The sequence below is a fragment of the Penicillium canariense genome (genome assembly GCF_028826845.1).
Source record: "Penicillium canariense strain IBT 26290 chromosome Unknown utg000001l_segment0_segment0, whole genome shotgun sequence".
Taxonomy (NCBI): Eukaryota; Fungi; Ascomycota; class Eurotiomycetes; order Eurotiales; family Aspergillaceae; genus Penicillium; species Penicillium canariense.
The window spans coordinates 6,755,663-6,769,567 of record NW_026622728.1 but is presented as its reverse complement, the minus strand read 5'-3'; the positions used below and the strand labels follow the sequence as shown (position 1 = coordinate 6,769,567).

Genomic DNA, 13,905 nt, shown 5'->3' with positions numbered 1-13,905 from the left:
GTTTCGAGCCTCTTCTGTTTGCTGCATTCGCCACTCTTCGATCCTTCTTCGCCCTCTGGTCTCTCCTCTCTCCCCCTCGTCCTTCTCTTGCCATCGACCCTCTCGCGACGCATCCGTTGAGTGCGCACCACCACCACCATGAAGGTCTTTTCGTCCACGTGCAACTTCGACTACTCCTGGGATGAGGTCTCTACAGCCAACTGGAGGAAATACTGCCCATGGAATGACAAGGCCACCCATGTCGTTGGCGTAGATACCCTCTCTCGCACCATCGATCCTGAAACCGGCATTGTGAGCGTGACTCTCTTCGGGTGTTGGATGGACTCCGAGCTGACTTCCCTTCCCCATTTTAGCTGCGAACCGAACGTCTCATCACTTGCAACCAGTCGGTACCTCAGTGGGTCTCTTCGCTCTTTGGCGGCAACGCCGTCTCCCACGTCTACGAGATCTCCTACGTCGACCCGGCGGCCAAGAAGGTCACCATGTGCTCCACCAATCTGACCTGGTCCAACGTCCTCAACGTCCGTGAGACCGTGGTGTATCAGCCATCGTCTCTCGCGCCGACCACCTCGACGGAATTCACTCAGGAAGCCAAAATCACAGCCCTGTGTGGTGGCTGGCAGAAGATCAAGAACAAGGTGGAGGAGGCAAGCGTGGAGAGATTCCGCGAGAATGCCAAGCGTGGCCGTGAAGGATTCGAAACGGTTCTTGAAATGAGCCGTCGCGTATTCGGCGAACAACGCGACCTCGAGAATCAACGCCTACAGTCCTGATTGCGCCCTGCTCTTCAATTCGTCGATTTTCCGACGCATCACCTCTCCTTTACGTTCTTTGCCTCGAGCGATTGCATACTTCGGCGTCTTTTTTCCACCTTTTTCTTTTCCTTCTCGCATTACAAAGCCCGCGGCGCGATTTGGAGTTTCCTTTGATCATCTGTTTTATATCCCCCAATCGCGAAATCCGGGAACTCTCTGCGAGATGGCCAGGGGAAAAAAGTGTCTCGTGACTTGTTTACAGCGTGCTGCTCTTTATGATTCTACCACCAGCGATATCCGCCTACTACGGCATAGATGCATAGATGAATTCGAACATAGATCTTTACTCTCTTCACATGATCACAGTCTCTCCCCCTCTTGTCTTGCCAGTAGTCAGTAAAGCGAAAACCCGAGCAGAAAATAATCACGAACTCCCAGAACACCTTCCATAGGTCGTGAACAGACAGCTGAAGAAGCAGAAGTAGAAGGAGAAGGGAGATGACCTTAACCCAGCAGTCCACCTAAAACCACTCGACTGACACCGGCAACCTCAGTCTTGACACCATGCCGGCTCGCGTCTTCAAACTCTCGGACGGCACCAGCAACCATAATCTTTCGTAATTTCGCATCCGCTTTGGAAAACGTCTCGCCCAATGCCACCGTGCAAACGGAGGGCGACGATACCAAACTTGTGATGCGACTATAGCAGTCAATCAAGACATCACAAAGGGTAGCAAAAGTCTCAAAAAAATCGGGCTCAAAGGGTAGTGACGGCGTTAGGAGATACGTATATTCTTCGCCAGGGAGCAGGTCGGACGACTCGGTGTGTGGGAATGAGATGACTGAAGCCGCGGCGGTAGAATGCGACGTGATACTTCCGGCGGCGCTCTTGAGATCGGAAGGGTCACTGGTCTGCATGGGCAGTCCGATTTCAGTTGCCGAGCTGGCTCGCCGGGTCTTAGTACCGGCATGTGCCGCTCGTTTGAACATTTGTGGTATGCGTGCTCTCGCAAGACTGGATGAAGAACTGCCATCGGGCGGATGCACCTGCTGAAAGGCTTCGAATTCGAGGAGAAGAGCGTTCAGGGCGCGGAGGTACTCGAACGGCGTGGAATTGACATCAAGGATCGGAGGGAGGGAAAGGCCCAGGATGAGATAGTTCACGGCTCGACGAGAAAGCTTTCGAGCCTCGAAATATGGCAGGCGACTGATATCCGCTCGAGAGAAATGCACGGTATTGAACCAGTAGACCCGGCCCTCAAGACTGTATATGCGCCAATCCGCGTCAGACGGCGATCTCAAATAAGTATGGCATCTGGCGGAAGAGAATCACTCACGCTTTCCGTAAATAGTCTAATGTCGAGATTCGTTTCGCAGCCATGTCATGGATCTGTTGGTAGATGGCACTGGCACTCTGCGGCCCAAACGGACCCCCGCCGCTGCTCACCGGGGGGACTGCGCCGTGAACAGTATCATAGCCACCGGTGGATTTGGCCGTGTCTCTTCGAGTCAAGCTCGGCCCAAACGAGGATGAGATCATGGTAGTCGGCGGAGACGCCTGGTTTAGCAGGAATATAGAGCGATATGACGTTTAGCGATGGACAGGGGGCGGGGGAAAACCCCCAGTCAGTCGGGACGGCAGGACGTGACAGGCGGTAAGGAATCGCCTAGAGTCGACAAGGACGCTAGGTAGAGCAAGAGAGAGAGAGGGAAGGGGGAGGAAGACGTAGAAGTCGGAGAAAACTTGGAAGGATTGTGGTGAAGGAAGCAGGACTTCAGCAGCGGGAGCTCTTTGGCAGTGGACGTGGTTCCTGACTTGCCCCACAGCCCCTCCGATCCCTTCGGCCCACGCAAATCGACTGGCCTTCTGTCCCTCCCTGTTCTCCGCTGCCCCTCCGTCCCTTTCTCCCCTCCGCGAGCTGTCCTCAATTGACCGCTCACCGTCTCACAAATGGGCACTACACCTCTCGACGAGCAAGTCCCTCTGCCTGGGCAGTGGCCGGTGGATCCTCAGGAGGATATCCCGGTCTCCGAGGACCGAATCTGGGTCGACGGATGCTTCGACTTCAGCCACCACGGTAAGCGCCAATTGTCATCCTAGGCTTGCACCCAAGATACTAAGATGGAGAATATTTGTAATAGGCCATGCGGGTGCCATGCTCCAGGCTCGTCGCCTGGGCAAAGCTCTGTTCGTGGGAATTCATTCTGACCAGGCAATCCTGGAAAACAAGGGTCCAACGGTGATGTCGCTAGATGAGCGGTGAGCACCATGTCCTCTCTTGATGTTCCAAGTATAGCCACTGACATCCATTGCTTCTTGTCCCTAGAGTCGCGGCCGTCGAAGCCTGTCGATGGGCTACTCAAAGTGTTCCCCATGCCCCATACGTGACCTATTTGCCGTGGGTCTCTCATTACGGCTGCCAGTACGTGGTACACGGCGACGACATCACCTCCGACAGCGATGGGAATGACTGCTACCGATTTGTCAAAGCCGCAGGTCGCTTCAAGGTGGTTAAACGAACTCCTGGAATTTCCACCACCGATCTTGTCGGGCGGATGCTTCTTTGCACCAAGAACCACTTTGTTAAATCCGTCCGAGATACCCTCGCGGGAGAGGAGGGATCGGGCAGCCCCGAGGAGCGCAAGATATTCGCCGACGATCTTTTGCAGCGGATCCGAGACTATGCGACTGACGAAAGCGGCCTCCAGCCGGGACCCCAAGTGTGGACGTGGGCGGGCTCTGGAAGAGCGAAGATTGATAATGAGGCAGGGGAAGCTGGATCTTTCGCGAGTCTGGTCGATGGCAAGGGCCCTAAGCCCGGTCAGCGGATTGTCTATGTGGATGGGGGTTTCGACCTTTTCTCGTCCGGCCACATTGAGTTCCTCCGAAAGGTGATGGAGCTTGAAGAGGCTGAAGGCCGTCAGCGAGGCTGGTATGAGCCGGAACAGCAGGAGAAGCGAGTCCGGGAATACAATGAAGACTATGCCCCGGCATATATCGTTGCTGGCATCCATGATGACGGCGTGATCAATCACTGGAAGGGGTTGAACTATCCAATCATGAACATCTTTGAGCGTGGTCTTTGCGTTCTTCAGTGCCGCGTAACTTTCCCCCCTCCGGCCCGCATTCTAATTACCGCGACAATCTTACTGACGTTTCTTAGTTTATTCATGCCGTGGTCTTCTCGGCACCCTTCACCCCCAGTCAGCCTTACTTGGAGGCCCTGCCGCTGGGTAAGCCAGATGTCGTCTACCATGGTCCGACTACCTTTATCCCTTTGACGTATGACCCCTACACCGACCCGAAGAAAATGGGAATCTTCCAAGAGGTCGACCAACATGCCTTCCAGCATGTCAACGCGGGCGAGATTGTCGGCCGTATCCTGAAGAGCCGGGAAGCATACGAAGCTCGGCAACGAGCGAAGTTGGCGAAGGGCGTGGCCGAGGATCTGGTGAAATCCAGAGAGCAGGCGTCGTCCGCCTAATGCAACCTCTCTCTAGTGCATTCTGGAAGGAAGCACCGACTGGTTGTGTAATGGACCTAAATGGGCGCCCCGGAGGGTGGCGGAAAGGGTTGGGAAGAACCACTCAAATAAACTAACTGTACCTGTGCCGAGCATCATCGGGTGGGCTTTCAGTGGATAGCTAGAACCGATCTTGTGCATACTGTGTTGCGAAGAGACATTAACTTGAACCACAGAGAGAGGGACGAACGTATAGAGTCGAGTCTGCACAGAAATATACATTTTTTATACCCCGAGCGGGAGGTGTTTATTCCTAGGCTGTCGAGATGGCCCATCGTAAATTCCCAAGAGAAATTGACACGTAACTGCGGAAGGACGGTGCTGTTGGCCGTAAGAGCAGGAGCAGGTATATGAGTGCTATATTAGGTAGAGTCCAATAATTTTACACAGCGATACAAATCACAGATTCATGAGGTGGAGGCCCATCCGATCGTCTCCAACCGAGGTTATGCCGCCATTTTATTGATCCGCCGCCACCAGAACCCCCTTACCCTCGAGCATCTTGGCAAGCTCTCCGCTCTGGTGCATAGACATCAAAATATCGCATCCTCCGACAAACTCCTTGTCGAGGTACAACTGAGGGATGGTGGGCCAGTCTGAGTACTCCTTCACACCTATATAACCAAGGGGAAAAAACCCTTCATTTAGTGGGGCTGGCAGGCGCAAGACATGGCGAGGAGATCACTCACCTTGACGCAACTCAGGATCCTCAAGCACATTAAAAGCCACAAACTTCTTGGGGTCCACGCCCTGCAAGCCCAAAATCTGAATGCTCGCACGAGAGAAGCCGCACTGGGGGGTTTCGGGAGTGCCCTTCATGAACAGGACGACGGGGGCGGACGCAACCGCCTTGTCAATGGCCGCGCGGGTCTCGGAGGACAAGAGACGCGCATGGAAGACCGAGGGCAGCGCAAAGGCTGGGGAACGGATAGGCCGAGACGAGGGCCGTGAGATTGGGCGAAAGGCCTGCTAGAGGTGAGTGTGAGCTATGCCCGCTTGACCGGTGGATTGCGAGCAAGGGGGAGTGGGCGCACCGAGAAAGCCGTGCGGGAGAACATAATGACGCGCGGGTGAGAATGGTGCTGGACGAAGCGGAGGAGGAGAGCGTGTTGAACCAACAGGGCAGATTATGCGGGCGATTACCGCGGAGCGTTTATAAGCGGTTAGTACGGAGTATTATTTAAGCAGTCGTTGGCTCCCGCGCGGTTCCAATTACGTCGATGCGCCCCCACATTGAAGGATTCCAGTATTGGAGATGATTGCCGTATTGAAGATCCGACGGAAAGGAAGCGGGAAATTGGTTGAGTTGGTCAATCAATTCGTATTCATACATTTCCCGATTCTCTATTATGTTGACTCGGACTCGGAAATCTTTTTACTATCGTACAGTCCCAGATATTGCGTGGCATACTCTCCAGCAAGACCCAGGCTGATGCCGCCGCCCGTTAGGAGGCAGCCATTCTTGAACCACCACCAGCAGTTGCGAACGTTCTTGAGCTGAACCTTCCAGATCATCAATCCCAGGGAAAGGATGGCACTGCCGCAGCTACCAGCGAAGAAGACCGGTCCACAGCCCACCGCGAGTCCCGCCGCACCCAGAAGGGTGACTTGAGTGACGGCCAGACCAGTGAGAACAGCCTTGGTGTTGTGTTCATGACGCAGAGCAATCGACTTGATCCCCGCAGCCACATCATCCTTGATATCCATGTGCGCATAGATCATATCGTACAGAACCGTCCATGCGATGCAGCTGGAATACAATGCCCCTGCCGCCATGAGGGCATCCTGATTGGCCAGCAAATCGACACCCAGAGCCGGGAATCCCATGATAGCCCCCCAGGAGAAGGCAAGACCCAGGACCGCCTGAGGGTAGTGGGTGACGCGTTTGGCCAGGGGATAGGCCACCACGATCGGCAGACTGGGGATGCCGTACCAGAGACATTGGGCAGGGAATTGGAGAAGCACGCCGAGCCCAGCCAGGAGTTGGCTACCGGTGAACAGCACGGCATTCCGTGGCGAAAGCACTCCTCGGGCAATAGGCCGGAACTTGGTGCGTTCCACATGAGGGTCCAGGTTTCGGTCCCACAGATCGTTGATGGCGCACCCGGCACCTCGCATGATCAGGGCGCCCGAGAAGAAGAGTCCGATTGTGCCCAGAACCTGCAGCGGTGCCACATCAACGGCCATCGGGGCAGCGAGAAGCGTGGAGAAAAGGGTGGGAAAGAAGAGATAGTAAGTGCCCGTGGGCTTGTCCAACCGGACCAACTCGGCGTACGGTATCCATGACCGGGGCAGGGAGGCAATCAGACCCGTCTGAGGGGGAATATAATGAGTGGCGGGGTTCACTTCTTTCGGTTCAGTCTCAATTGGCTGGGCTGTCGCGGCGAAGCGAACCTGCAAGCTATGCCGCGGGACGGATGGTGATGTCGCATTTATAGAGCGTAAAGGAGAGGAAGGGACCGGGTGTGCGGAGGCCAATTGTCCAGCGAGAGGTGTCGAGAGACGTCCATGGTATCGGCTACCGATGGGTACCCTTGTGTGACGGCAGCATGGAAGCAATTGCGCGCGGCGCAATAGACGGGAGCTCGAGGTCGACAGCGGCATGGCGGCCTCGGTAGGGAGAGCCCCGGAAAGGGAAAGGAGAGGGTTCGGTAGACGACGGGGATTATTGGCAGAGCGTGATCAGTGCATGTTCGCGCTGGGATTCCGGACGAGGGCAGGGCAGTCGCAGGTCGCTCGGTCACTCGAATCGCCAGATAACGGGGACGAGAGTTGGTGATATCGTCATGCGGGTTTGCGAGAAAAACTGCCCGCGATGGGTCTAAACCCGTTTGGGGGCGCGGACAGCGCCCCACTGATCGGCTATGGCTTTGACGGGCTTGAAGACATGCCGACCTGGCCGCGCTTCGACTTCTCGTCAACGGAGAACTGAAGCGACCGGCTCGGCCGGGCTTATGTCGCGAATATCACACCGCCTACTCTCGACTCTCCTATCCACTCGCTGGTCTGCTGTCCTGTCCCTTCACGAGGGACGTGCCTGAGGCGACGCGACGCGCGAGGAATCCCCGCGGAAGGCAGGAGCTTCCTCCAGCTTTACGCCCATCTTCCAACTCGATCGCATGCTGTGCACCATCTGCCTCTGGTCTCATTGGCAATTTCCTGTGTCGCACAAAGGTGAGCTGAACTCTCATCCTCCCCCCACCCTTCCTCCCTGCCCTGTTGCTCCCTCATCCAACCCCATCGCGCCGTTCATGCATGAAGTGTTAACACGTCTGTCTAGCAGTATCCGCAAATCCTCTGGCCATGCACCCTCTCGATTCAGGCGACGCCGATCCCATTGCCTTTCTGTATCGGTCAACTCTAACGTGATTGATACCTCCAAACCCCAGCTTCGTGGCGCCGCCATGATTCAGCGTTCGCGCGCGGTTTTCGAGCCGTTTGATCCACGTCTGGACATTGAGGAGGAGGTCAGGACAACACCGAGTTTCCAGTTTGTCAGGCGAATCCCCTGCGACTGGATTGATCAATTTCCTCGGGAGGATCTCGAACTTTTCATCCTCACCAATGTCGTGAAGCTTGGGCTCCCACTCGTGATTACGGGATTCGACAAGCGGTTGGACAGAAATCTTTTCTCGGAGAAATGGCTACGCCGGCATTATTCCAGTCATAGTAAGTGCTTTAATAGTGCCCAGACCATCCGATAGTGACTTCATGGTCTCTTTTGGAGTGTACTCTAACTGTGAGGTTCTTTGCAAAAGAATATGATGCCAGGGACCTGGGAAAGGGATCCAATTTGCCTTTAACGCTTGGCCACTACCTCCAAAGCATGTCGACCTTAACTGAAATTATTAAGCCTGAGAACTATGCCCGTCGAGACATTCAACGACTCTACCTGAAAGATATCGACTGCCCGGAGGAGTGGCAGCAGGCTTTGGAGCAGTTGATCCCATCCACCTTTTTCTATCTCAACCAATCTCCCACTCCCAAGGGACTGAAAGTACCGTCCTCTCAGTCCCTTGAATACCCCAAGACGCCACAGGGGGAACCGGTCGCGCGGGCTGGGGACTTGATGAGCAGTCTCCCGGATGCCATGCGCGCACAGAATCTCATGTGCTACATTGGGCACGAAGGCACCTACACCCCAGCACATCAAGAAATGTGTGCCAGCCTAGGGCAAAACCTGATGGTAGAGGCCTCGGATGGATCTTATGAAAACGGCAAGGCAACTCGGACGGGCTCCTCCATCTGGCTCATGACCGGGACCAGAGATCGCCATGTCGTGGCGGAATACTGGAACTCGATGCTTGGTCACAACATTGATCTGGAAGACCATTTTGCTCATTTGAGCTCGTGGAAGAGCGCGCCATTCACGACCTATGTGGTCGAGCAGAAACCAGGGGACCTCATTCTTGTCCCCCCTCTTGCCGCTCACCAGGTCTGGAACCGGGGGACGAGGACCATGAAGGTGGCTTGGAACCGGACCACCGTCGAGACTCTGGAAATGGCTTTCGATTCGGCGCTAGCGCACGCGCGTATGGTTTGTCGCGATGAGCAATACAAAAACAAGGCCATCGTCTTCTACACCCTCGAACGCTATTCAGATTTGCTGCGATGGGCCCCCACGACTGATCATCCCGAAGTGAACATGCTCCAAGATAACTTCCTTCGGTTGTTCAACATGTATACCGACATCCTGTTATCGGAAACCTTTTCGAAGCACCCACCGCTCGCCAAGGATATTGAGTATGAAAAGTTCGAGAGCAACATCACTTGCTCTTACTGTCGGTGCAACATTTTCAACCGGTTCTTGACCTGTCCTTGGTGTGTGGGTGAGGAAAATGATACCTACGATATCTGCATGGACTGTTATGTCCTGGGCCGAAGTTGCCAATGTCTCTCGAAACTCAAATGGGTCGAGCAGTTTCCGTGGAAAGACCTTGCCGATCGACATGAAAGCTGGCGTCGGCAGATCATTGCGTTCAAGCCGGACGATCAGGCACATAAATCCAAATTTCCAACCTTGCTGGTCGCCCGAGGCCAGCTGGGTCGAAAGTCCATGGCCGATATCTGCCAGATGCAAATGGCCTTGCGACCATGGGTCGACTGCAAGAAACCGAAAGATACCAAGCCAGCGATCCCGAGTGATCTCGAGACCGATCCGGACTCGGACAGGGATTCACACGCCCGAAAAAGAAGGAGAACTAGCCGGGCCCAATCCCAGTCCGAGAAACTCGGGCGTTGCCATATGTGCAAAAATTCGGAATCTCTGTGGAAGCTTGCTTCGTGTGAAACGTGCAACCTCCAATATTGTTATGGGAGTTTGTTTCGAGCCTTCGATATGCTCCCGCTCGACGCCATGTGCCGGTCACACTGGCTGTGTCCGAGATGCCGCCGAATTTGCAACTGCGCGAGCTGTCGAAAGGATCCGACCATGAATCCTCACGTACCCTTTGACATCTTGCTCGGCCACGACACTCGAAAGATTGCTGATCCTCGCAGCGTCGAGACCCTCGTCAACCTGCGGGTATCGAATGTTGCGTTACTGAAAACATTCGGTGACGACAATGTGCAACGTTTGGACCGCTTGCGGCACGACAAGGAAGAGCAACGCCAGCAGCAACTATTGAATCATGATATTCAAGTAGGCCTAGATTCGCCGAACTCGGATGCTTTGAATGGCCCCGAACCGATGATGTATGGAAATCAGCTGCCGGGCATACCCATCGATCCTGCTCTAGAGCTTGATGGATCTTTCATGAGCCTGGATCGAGACACGAGTGAAAGGTGAGAAGAAGAAACTGTTCATGTGTCTACTAGCGAGAGTTTGGGAGACCTTGCAAATGTCCTCCTGTTGATTTCCCTTCTGAACGATCATTCTACCCTGTTGTAGGTTCCGACTGCCATGCTTCCGTTACATGTATTCAGGGAATGCTACACATTCATGACCATCTTAAGAAATCCAACCAATGACCATTCATCAGTCACCGTAATCGAAGGGTTTCAAGTCCTATGCACCCTTGTACTCATACTGCAGATCTTTGAGGGCCGAGAGGTCCACCGAAAGCATTGTGTCTCGGGCGAGCAAGATAGCTGCGAACATAGCTGTTGAGAAAACAGTCAGAAGTACTGTCTTGAAACATACGGGTCAGGCTTGCGGAACCCCACAAACATACCTCCTGGGATCAAATATAATACAGGCCGGGTGGTATAGGTTGAGTTCGACCCCGAGAGTAAGTAAGCCGCAGTGAGCAACAAGCAAACAGCCCCATTTGCAGGAAGAAGAGCCCCGCGCAACCTAGCCAGGCGCTCATCTTCGGCCGTAACGGGTTTTTTCCCCTTGCGATCCGGCTTCAGGGGAGAGTGCCGCATGGTATAGGCCGTGCCTAGTAGTGACAGAATCCCCAGCAGCGACAAGAGCTGTTCGGTCCAACTCAGCGCAGACAGGATCCCGGGAAAGAATGCAGTTGCAGAGATCAGGGGGATACCCGTGAAGACCAACTTAAATCGCCGAGTATTAGCTGCTGCAGAAAAGTTGGAATAGATGGGCGGCGGGTAAGTATGTATTTACATTGTACTGGGCGTTGCGCGCATCATTCTGGCGCTGCAACTGCTGAATCACTTGCTCCTGTTCCTGCTCATCGAGCTCCTCATGTCCATCATCAGAATCCTCTGGGTATCGAATCACTTTGCGCAGTCGTACTGCCGCCATAGTAAAGGTGGATGAGTGAAGAACCTCCTCGTGAGCGTGTGACGTCGAGGTGTGTGTTTGTCTTGTTTGGTGCCTTTTTTGTCTGCCTCGCCGAAATCCACCGTCGTTCCACCCTCACCTCCCACCAGCATCTCTCCGTCCCCAGCCCGCAATGCTTCTCTCTCGGGCAGTTCCTAGGCGCACCGGCCTCGTCCGGCTGCCGGGCGTACGCCAGATCACACCTCGCCGCACGATGATTCCGGCCCCCGGCCCGAACACGGGGCCACTGACGGAGCGCCGAGCAGACCGCGAGCTGCCCAATATCACCACCAGCCGAGGGTGGCTGAAGACCCTCCCAATCTTCGTGGTGGTGGTTGGAGCTGCCATGCTGGGCATTTTCAACTACCAAAAGTCGTCGTCGAGTGTGGTCAGTAGCACACTGTACGCACTGCGCACGTCACCGCGGGCCCGTGAAATCTTGGGCGACGAGATCTACTTTGCGCAGCAGATCCCGTGGATCAGTGGCGAGATGAACCAGCTGCATGGGCGTATTAATATCTCGTTCTGGGTGAAAGGCACCAAGGCCCAGGGCAAGATGCGCTTTCGGAGTATCCGACCGAGTCGGACGAGTTACGTGAGTTTGGCCCCCGAGAGGAAATCGTTTGCTGCATTATCATGCCGATGATGCACGCAGTCCACTTTTGATATGGCTTGGCTAACTATTTGCAATTACGATTCTCCAGTTCCGCACTGAAGAATGGAGCCTGGAGACTGAGGATGGAACAGTAGTGCAGCTGCTGGATAGCGACATTGATCCTTTTCGGCAAGAGTAATCTGGTAGCAGGATCGAAAGGCCGGAAGGTGACGTCTGTACAAATAGAACTCCTTGTGCATGGGATATGGCGTTTGCGGGAAATCATTTACGGGGTACTTCTTGCAAGCAAAGGCAAAAACCGAGTTGAGCGGGAATCGGGGGGTGGGTGTGGTTTAAAGACCCTGCAGGAGCAGGGAGAGAGCAGGGGGTTCGAAGAAGAAAAGGATATCATTTGATGTATCATATACAAACGCCGCTCAAGTGAACAATTCTGCGCGAATGGTGTAGTAGTACAGGCGTCCCCCCAAACCCACTAAACTGGTTTCTCTCGTCAATCACGCCGCAGCCGCAGCGACGGGCTCGGCCGAGGCAATTTCTGGCCACGGCTTCTTGATCGCATCCTGGATCCGCACAACGCAGCCCTTCGGACCACTGATGGCACCTGTCAAAGGTCACAGATGAGATTAGCGACGAGGCCCAGTATGGGATGAGAAGACAGAATAGCAAAAGAAATGACTTACCGCTCACAACCACAAGTCCGGCGTCGGTATCCACCTTGAGGATCTTCAGGTTCTGGACCGTATTCTGCGTATTGCCCATATTTCCAGCCATTTTCTTGCCCGGGTACACACGAGAACCACCACCCTGACTGGGGCCTGCGGAACCCATCGAACGGTGCGTCAAACTCACACCGTGACTGCGGTCCTGTCCATGGAAGCCGTGGCGTTTCATAACACCCGCGAAGCCCTTGCCCTTTGTGTTCGACCGAGTATCGACATACTGACCCTCCTGGAACCAGTTGGCGTGAATGCTCTGGCCAACGGGGAGAAGGCCCGACTCATCCTTGACGCGGAACTCGAAGACGTGGCGCTTAGGCGAGATACCGTTGGCGGAGAAATGGCCGAGCAGGGAGTTGGGCATGTTGCTGGGGTGCTTCCAGCCGGCGCCGACCTGGACAGCAAAGTAGCCGTGCTGTTCGCGGGTCTTGTGGGAGACGACTTCAACGCGGTCGAGCTGCAGGACGGTGCAGGGAATGCGCTTGCCGGTCTCAGCGTCGAAGATGGCAGTCATGCCCTTCTTGATACCGATGGCACCAGTTCGGAGGGGCAGTGAGTTGGCCTTGCGGCGGAGAGCCGCGGTCGATGTGGACTCGAGGACGGGCAGGCCGGGGTTATTGTTGAAGCGGCTGGGCTTGGGCGGGTTGAGGGACCGGATGCCAAATGTCCGCACAGGGACACGAGGCACGGTCAATTGGATGTCCCGCAGGGACAGGGAAAGCTGGAGCAGCTTCCCGGGGAGTCGTGGCGGCATGATTAGGGGTTTGGATGTTGAACAGGTGATGCGCGAACTCTTGAAAGTTTTCCCAGATTGGCCGCCCGCTGAGTCAGCATCACCGGCTTCCACCGTTGTTAGTTATGCGATTGATCTTGGACAAGGCAGAGATGGCCATGCCCCTCTTTGCCTCCTTGTTGTTTTCTAAATAGTGTCAGGTTTCAACACAGAAAATAAGGTTGAAACGAAAGATTCTATAGGAAGATAGAGATGATTCTTCTTACCGAAGATCCTTAACTAACAAAGTACAGTACAGCCTCGTCGGAACACGGCTAACATTGATCCAAGCATAAAGAGTACAGCAGATCAAGGCGCTTTTGAAGATCTTTGAAGATCAATCGATAAGCCGTATTGATACAGGAAACTATACACGCTTCATTGAGCTCCCATGTCCCAGTGGCCGAGCGAACGACCGGCCCAGAGGCCCAACTATGCATGGAGTATACAAAACCCAGATGGCAAACCATAGCTGCAGAACCAAAGACGCATCAACACCGAATTGGGAGGAGAAATATCGCTTAAAGAACGGGGATCTCAGCATTCCGAATCCCCCCCGAATCCCTTCCGCCCCGAGAGCCATAAGCACATAAGCACCTCAGCCCATGAATGCGTACGCCCGATCAGCCCGTCACCATGCCGTCGATCGGAAGCGCGGCGCCCGAAAACGCCGGACAGGGCCGCCCGCCAAAGTAAGAATCCTCCCGACGAAACTATACACTCCCTCCCTCCACAACCCACGCACGTAATCCCCCGACATCCAACGGCACCCATCGGCCACCCATCGGCCACCCA

The 13,905-nt window shown here is 54.8% G+C and overlaps 9 protein-coding genes across 9 annotated transcripts; 4 read left to right on the top strand and 5 right to left on the bottom strand.

The window, feature by feature from the left end:
- Positions 1–138: 138 nt before the first annotated feature.
- On the top strand, positions 139–773 carry N7482_002312 (putative mitochondrial protein sorting (Msf1); the record flags this gene model as incomplete). Its single annotated transcript, XM_056684437.1, has 2 exons — positions 139–291; positions 354–773. 2 exons carry the CDS (start codon positions 139–141, stop codon positions 771–773), a joined length of 573 nt encoding a protein of 190 aa, XP_056548043.1.
- Positions 774–1,259: 486 nt separating this feature from the next.
- N7482_002311 (uncharacterized protein) lies at positions 1,260–2,295 on the bottom strand (the record flags this gene model as incomplete). The annotated part of the gene is made up of 2 exons (XM_056684436.1): positions 1,260–2,019; positions 2,093–2,295. The coding sequence occupies 2 exons, from the start codon at positions 2,293–2,295 to the stop codon at positions 1,260–1,262; spliced, it is 963 nt and encodes a 320-aa protein (XP_056548042.1).
- A 411-nt stretch (positions 2,296–2,706) lies between these two features.
- Positions 2,707–4,240, top strand: N7482_002310 (ethanolamine-phosphate cytidylyltransferase; the record flags this gene model as incomplete). Its single annotated transcript, XM_056684435.1, has 4 exons — positions 2,707–2,833; positions 2,898–3,015; positions 3,083–3,857; positions 3,920–4,240. The coding sequence occupies 4 exons, from the start codon at positions 2,707–2,709 to the stop codon at positions 4,238–4,240; spliced, it is 1,341 nt and encodes a 446-aa protein (XP_056548041.1).
- Positions 4,241–4,738: 498 nt separating this feature from the next.
- Positions 4,739–5,337, bottom strand: N7482_002309 (monothiol glutaredoxin GRX5; the record flags this gene model as incomplete). The annotated part of the gene is made up of 3 exons (XM_056684434.1): positions 4,739–4,893; positions 4,969–5,248; positions 5,314–5,337. The coding sequence occupies 3 exons, from the start codon at positions 5,335–5,337 to the stop codon at positions 4,739–4,741; spliced, it is 459 nt and encodes a 152-aa protein (XP_056548040.1).
- Positions 5,338–5,626: 289 nt separating this feature from the next.
- Positions 5,627–6,883, bottom strand: N7482_002308 (putative para-hydroxybenzoate-polyprenyltransferase Coq2; the record flags this gene model as incomplete). The annotated part of the gene is made up of 1 exon (XM_056684433.1): positions 5,627–6,883. One exon carries the CDS (start codon positions 6,881–6,883, stop codon positions 5,627–5,629), a length of 1,257 nt encoding a protein of 418 aa, XP_056548039.1.
- A 515-nt stretch (positions 6,884–7,398) lies between these two features.
- Positions 7,399–10,061, top strand: N7482_002307 (putative JmjC domain protein; the record flags this gene model as incomplete). The annotated part of the gene is made up of 2 exons (XM_056684432.1): positions 7,399–7,948; positions 8,038–10,061. Coding segments are annotated over 2 exons (2,574 nt in total), but the record flags the coding sequence as incomplete, so codon positions are not given.
- A 225-nt stretch (positions 10,062–10,286) lies between these two features.
- N7482_002306 (uncharacterized protein) lies at positions 10,287–10,988 on the bottom strand (the record flags this gene model as incomplete). The annotated part of the gene is made up of 3 exons (XM_056684431.1): positions 10,287–10,381; positions 10,453–10,777; positions 10,848–10,988. The coding sequence occupies 3 exons, from the start codon at positions 10,986–10,988 to the stop codon at positions 10,287–10,289; spliced, it is 561 nt and encodes a 186-aa protein (XP_056548037.1).
- A 151-nt stretch (positions 10,989–11,139) lies between these two features.
- Positions 11,140–11,800, top strand: N7482_002305 (cytochrome c oxidase assembly factor 1 family protein; the record flags this gene model as incomplete). The annotated part of the gene is made up of 2 exons (XM_056684430.1): positions 11,140–11,601; positions 11,711–11,800. The coding sequence occupies 2 exons, from the start codon at positions 11,140–11,142 to the stop codon at positions 11,798–11,800; spliced, it is 552 nt and encodes a 183-aa protein (XP_056548036.1).
- Positions 11,801–12,116: 316 nt separating this feature from the next.
- N7482_002304 (mitochondrial 54S ribosomal protein uL3m) lies at positions 12,117–13,092 on the bottom strand (the record flags this gene model as incomplete). The annotated part of the gene is made up of 2 exons (XM_056684429.1): positions 12,117–12,223; positions 12,303–13,092. 2 exons carry the CDS (start codon positions 13,090–13,092, stop codon positions 12,117–12,119), a joined length of 897 nt encoding a protein of 298 aa, XP_056548035.1.
- Positions 13,093–13,905: the final 813 nt, after the last annotated feature.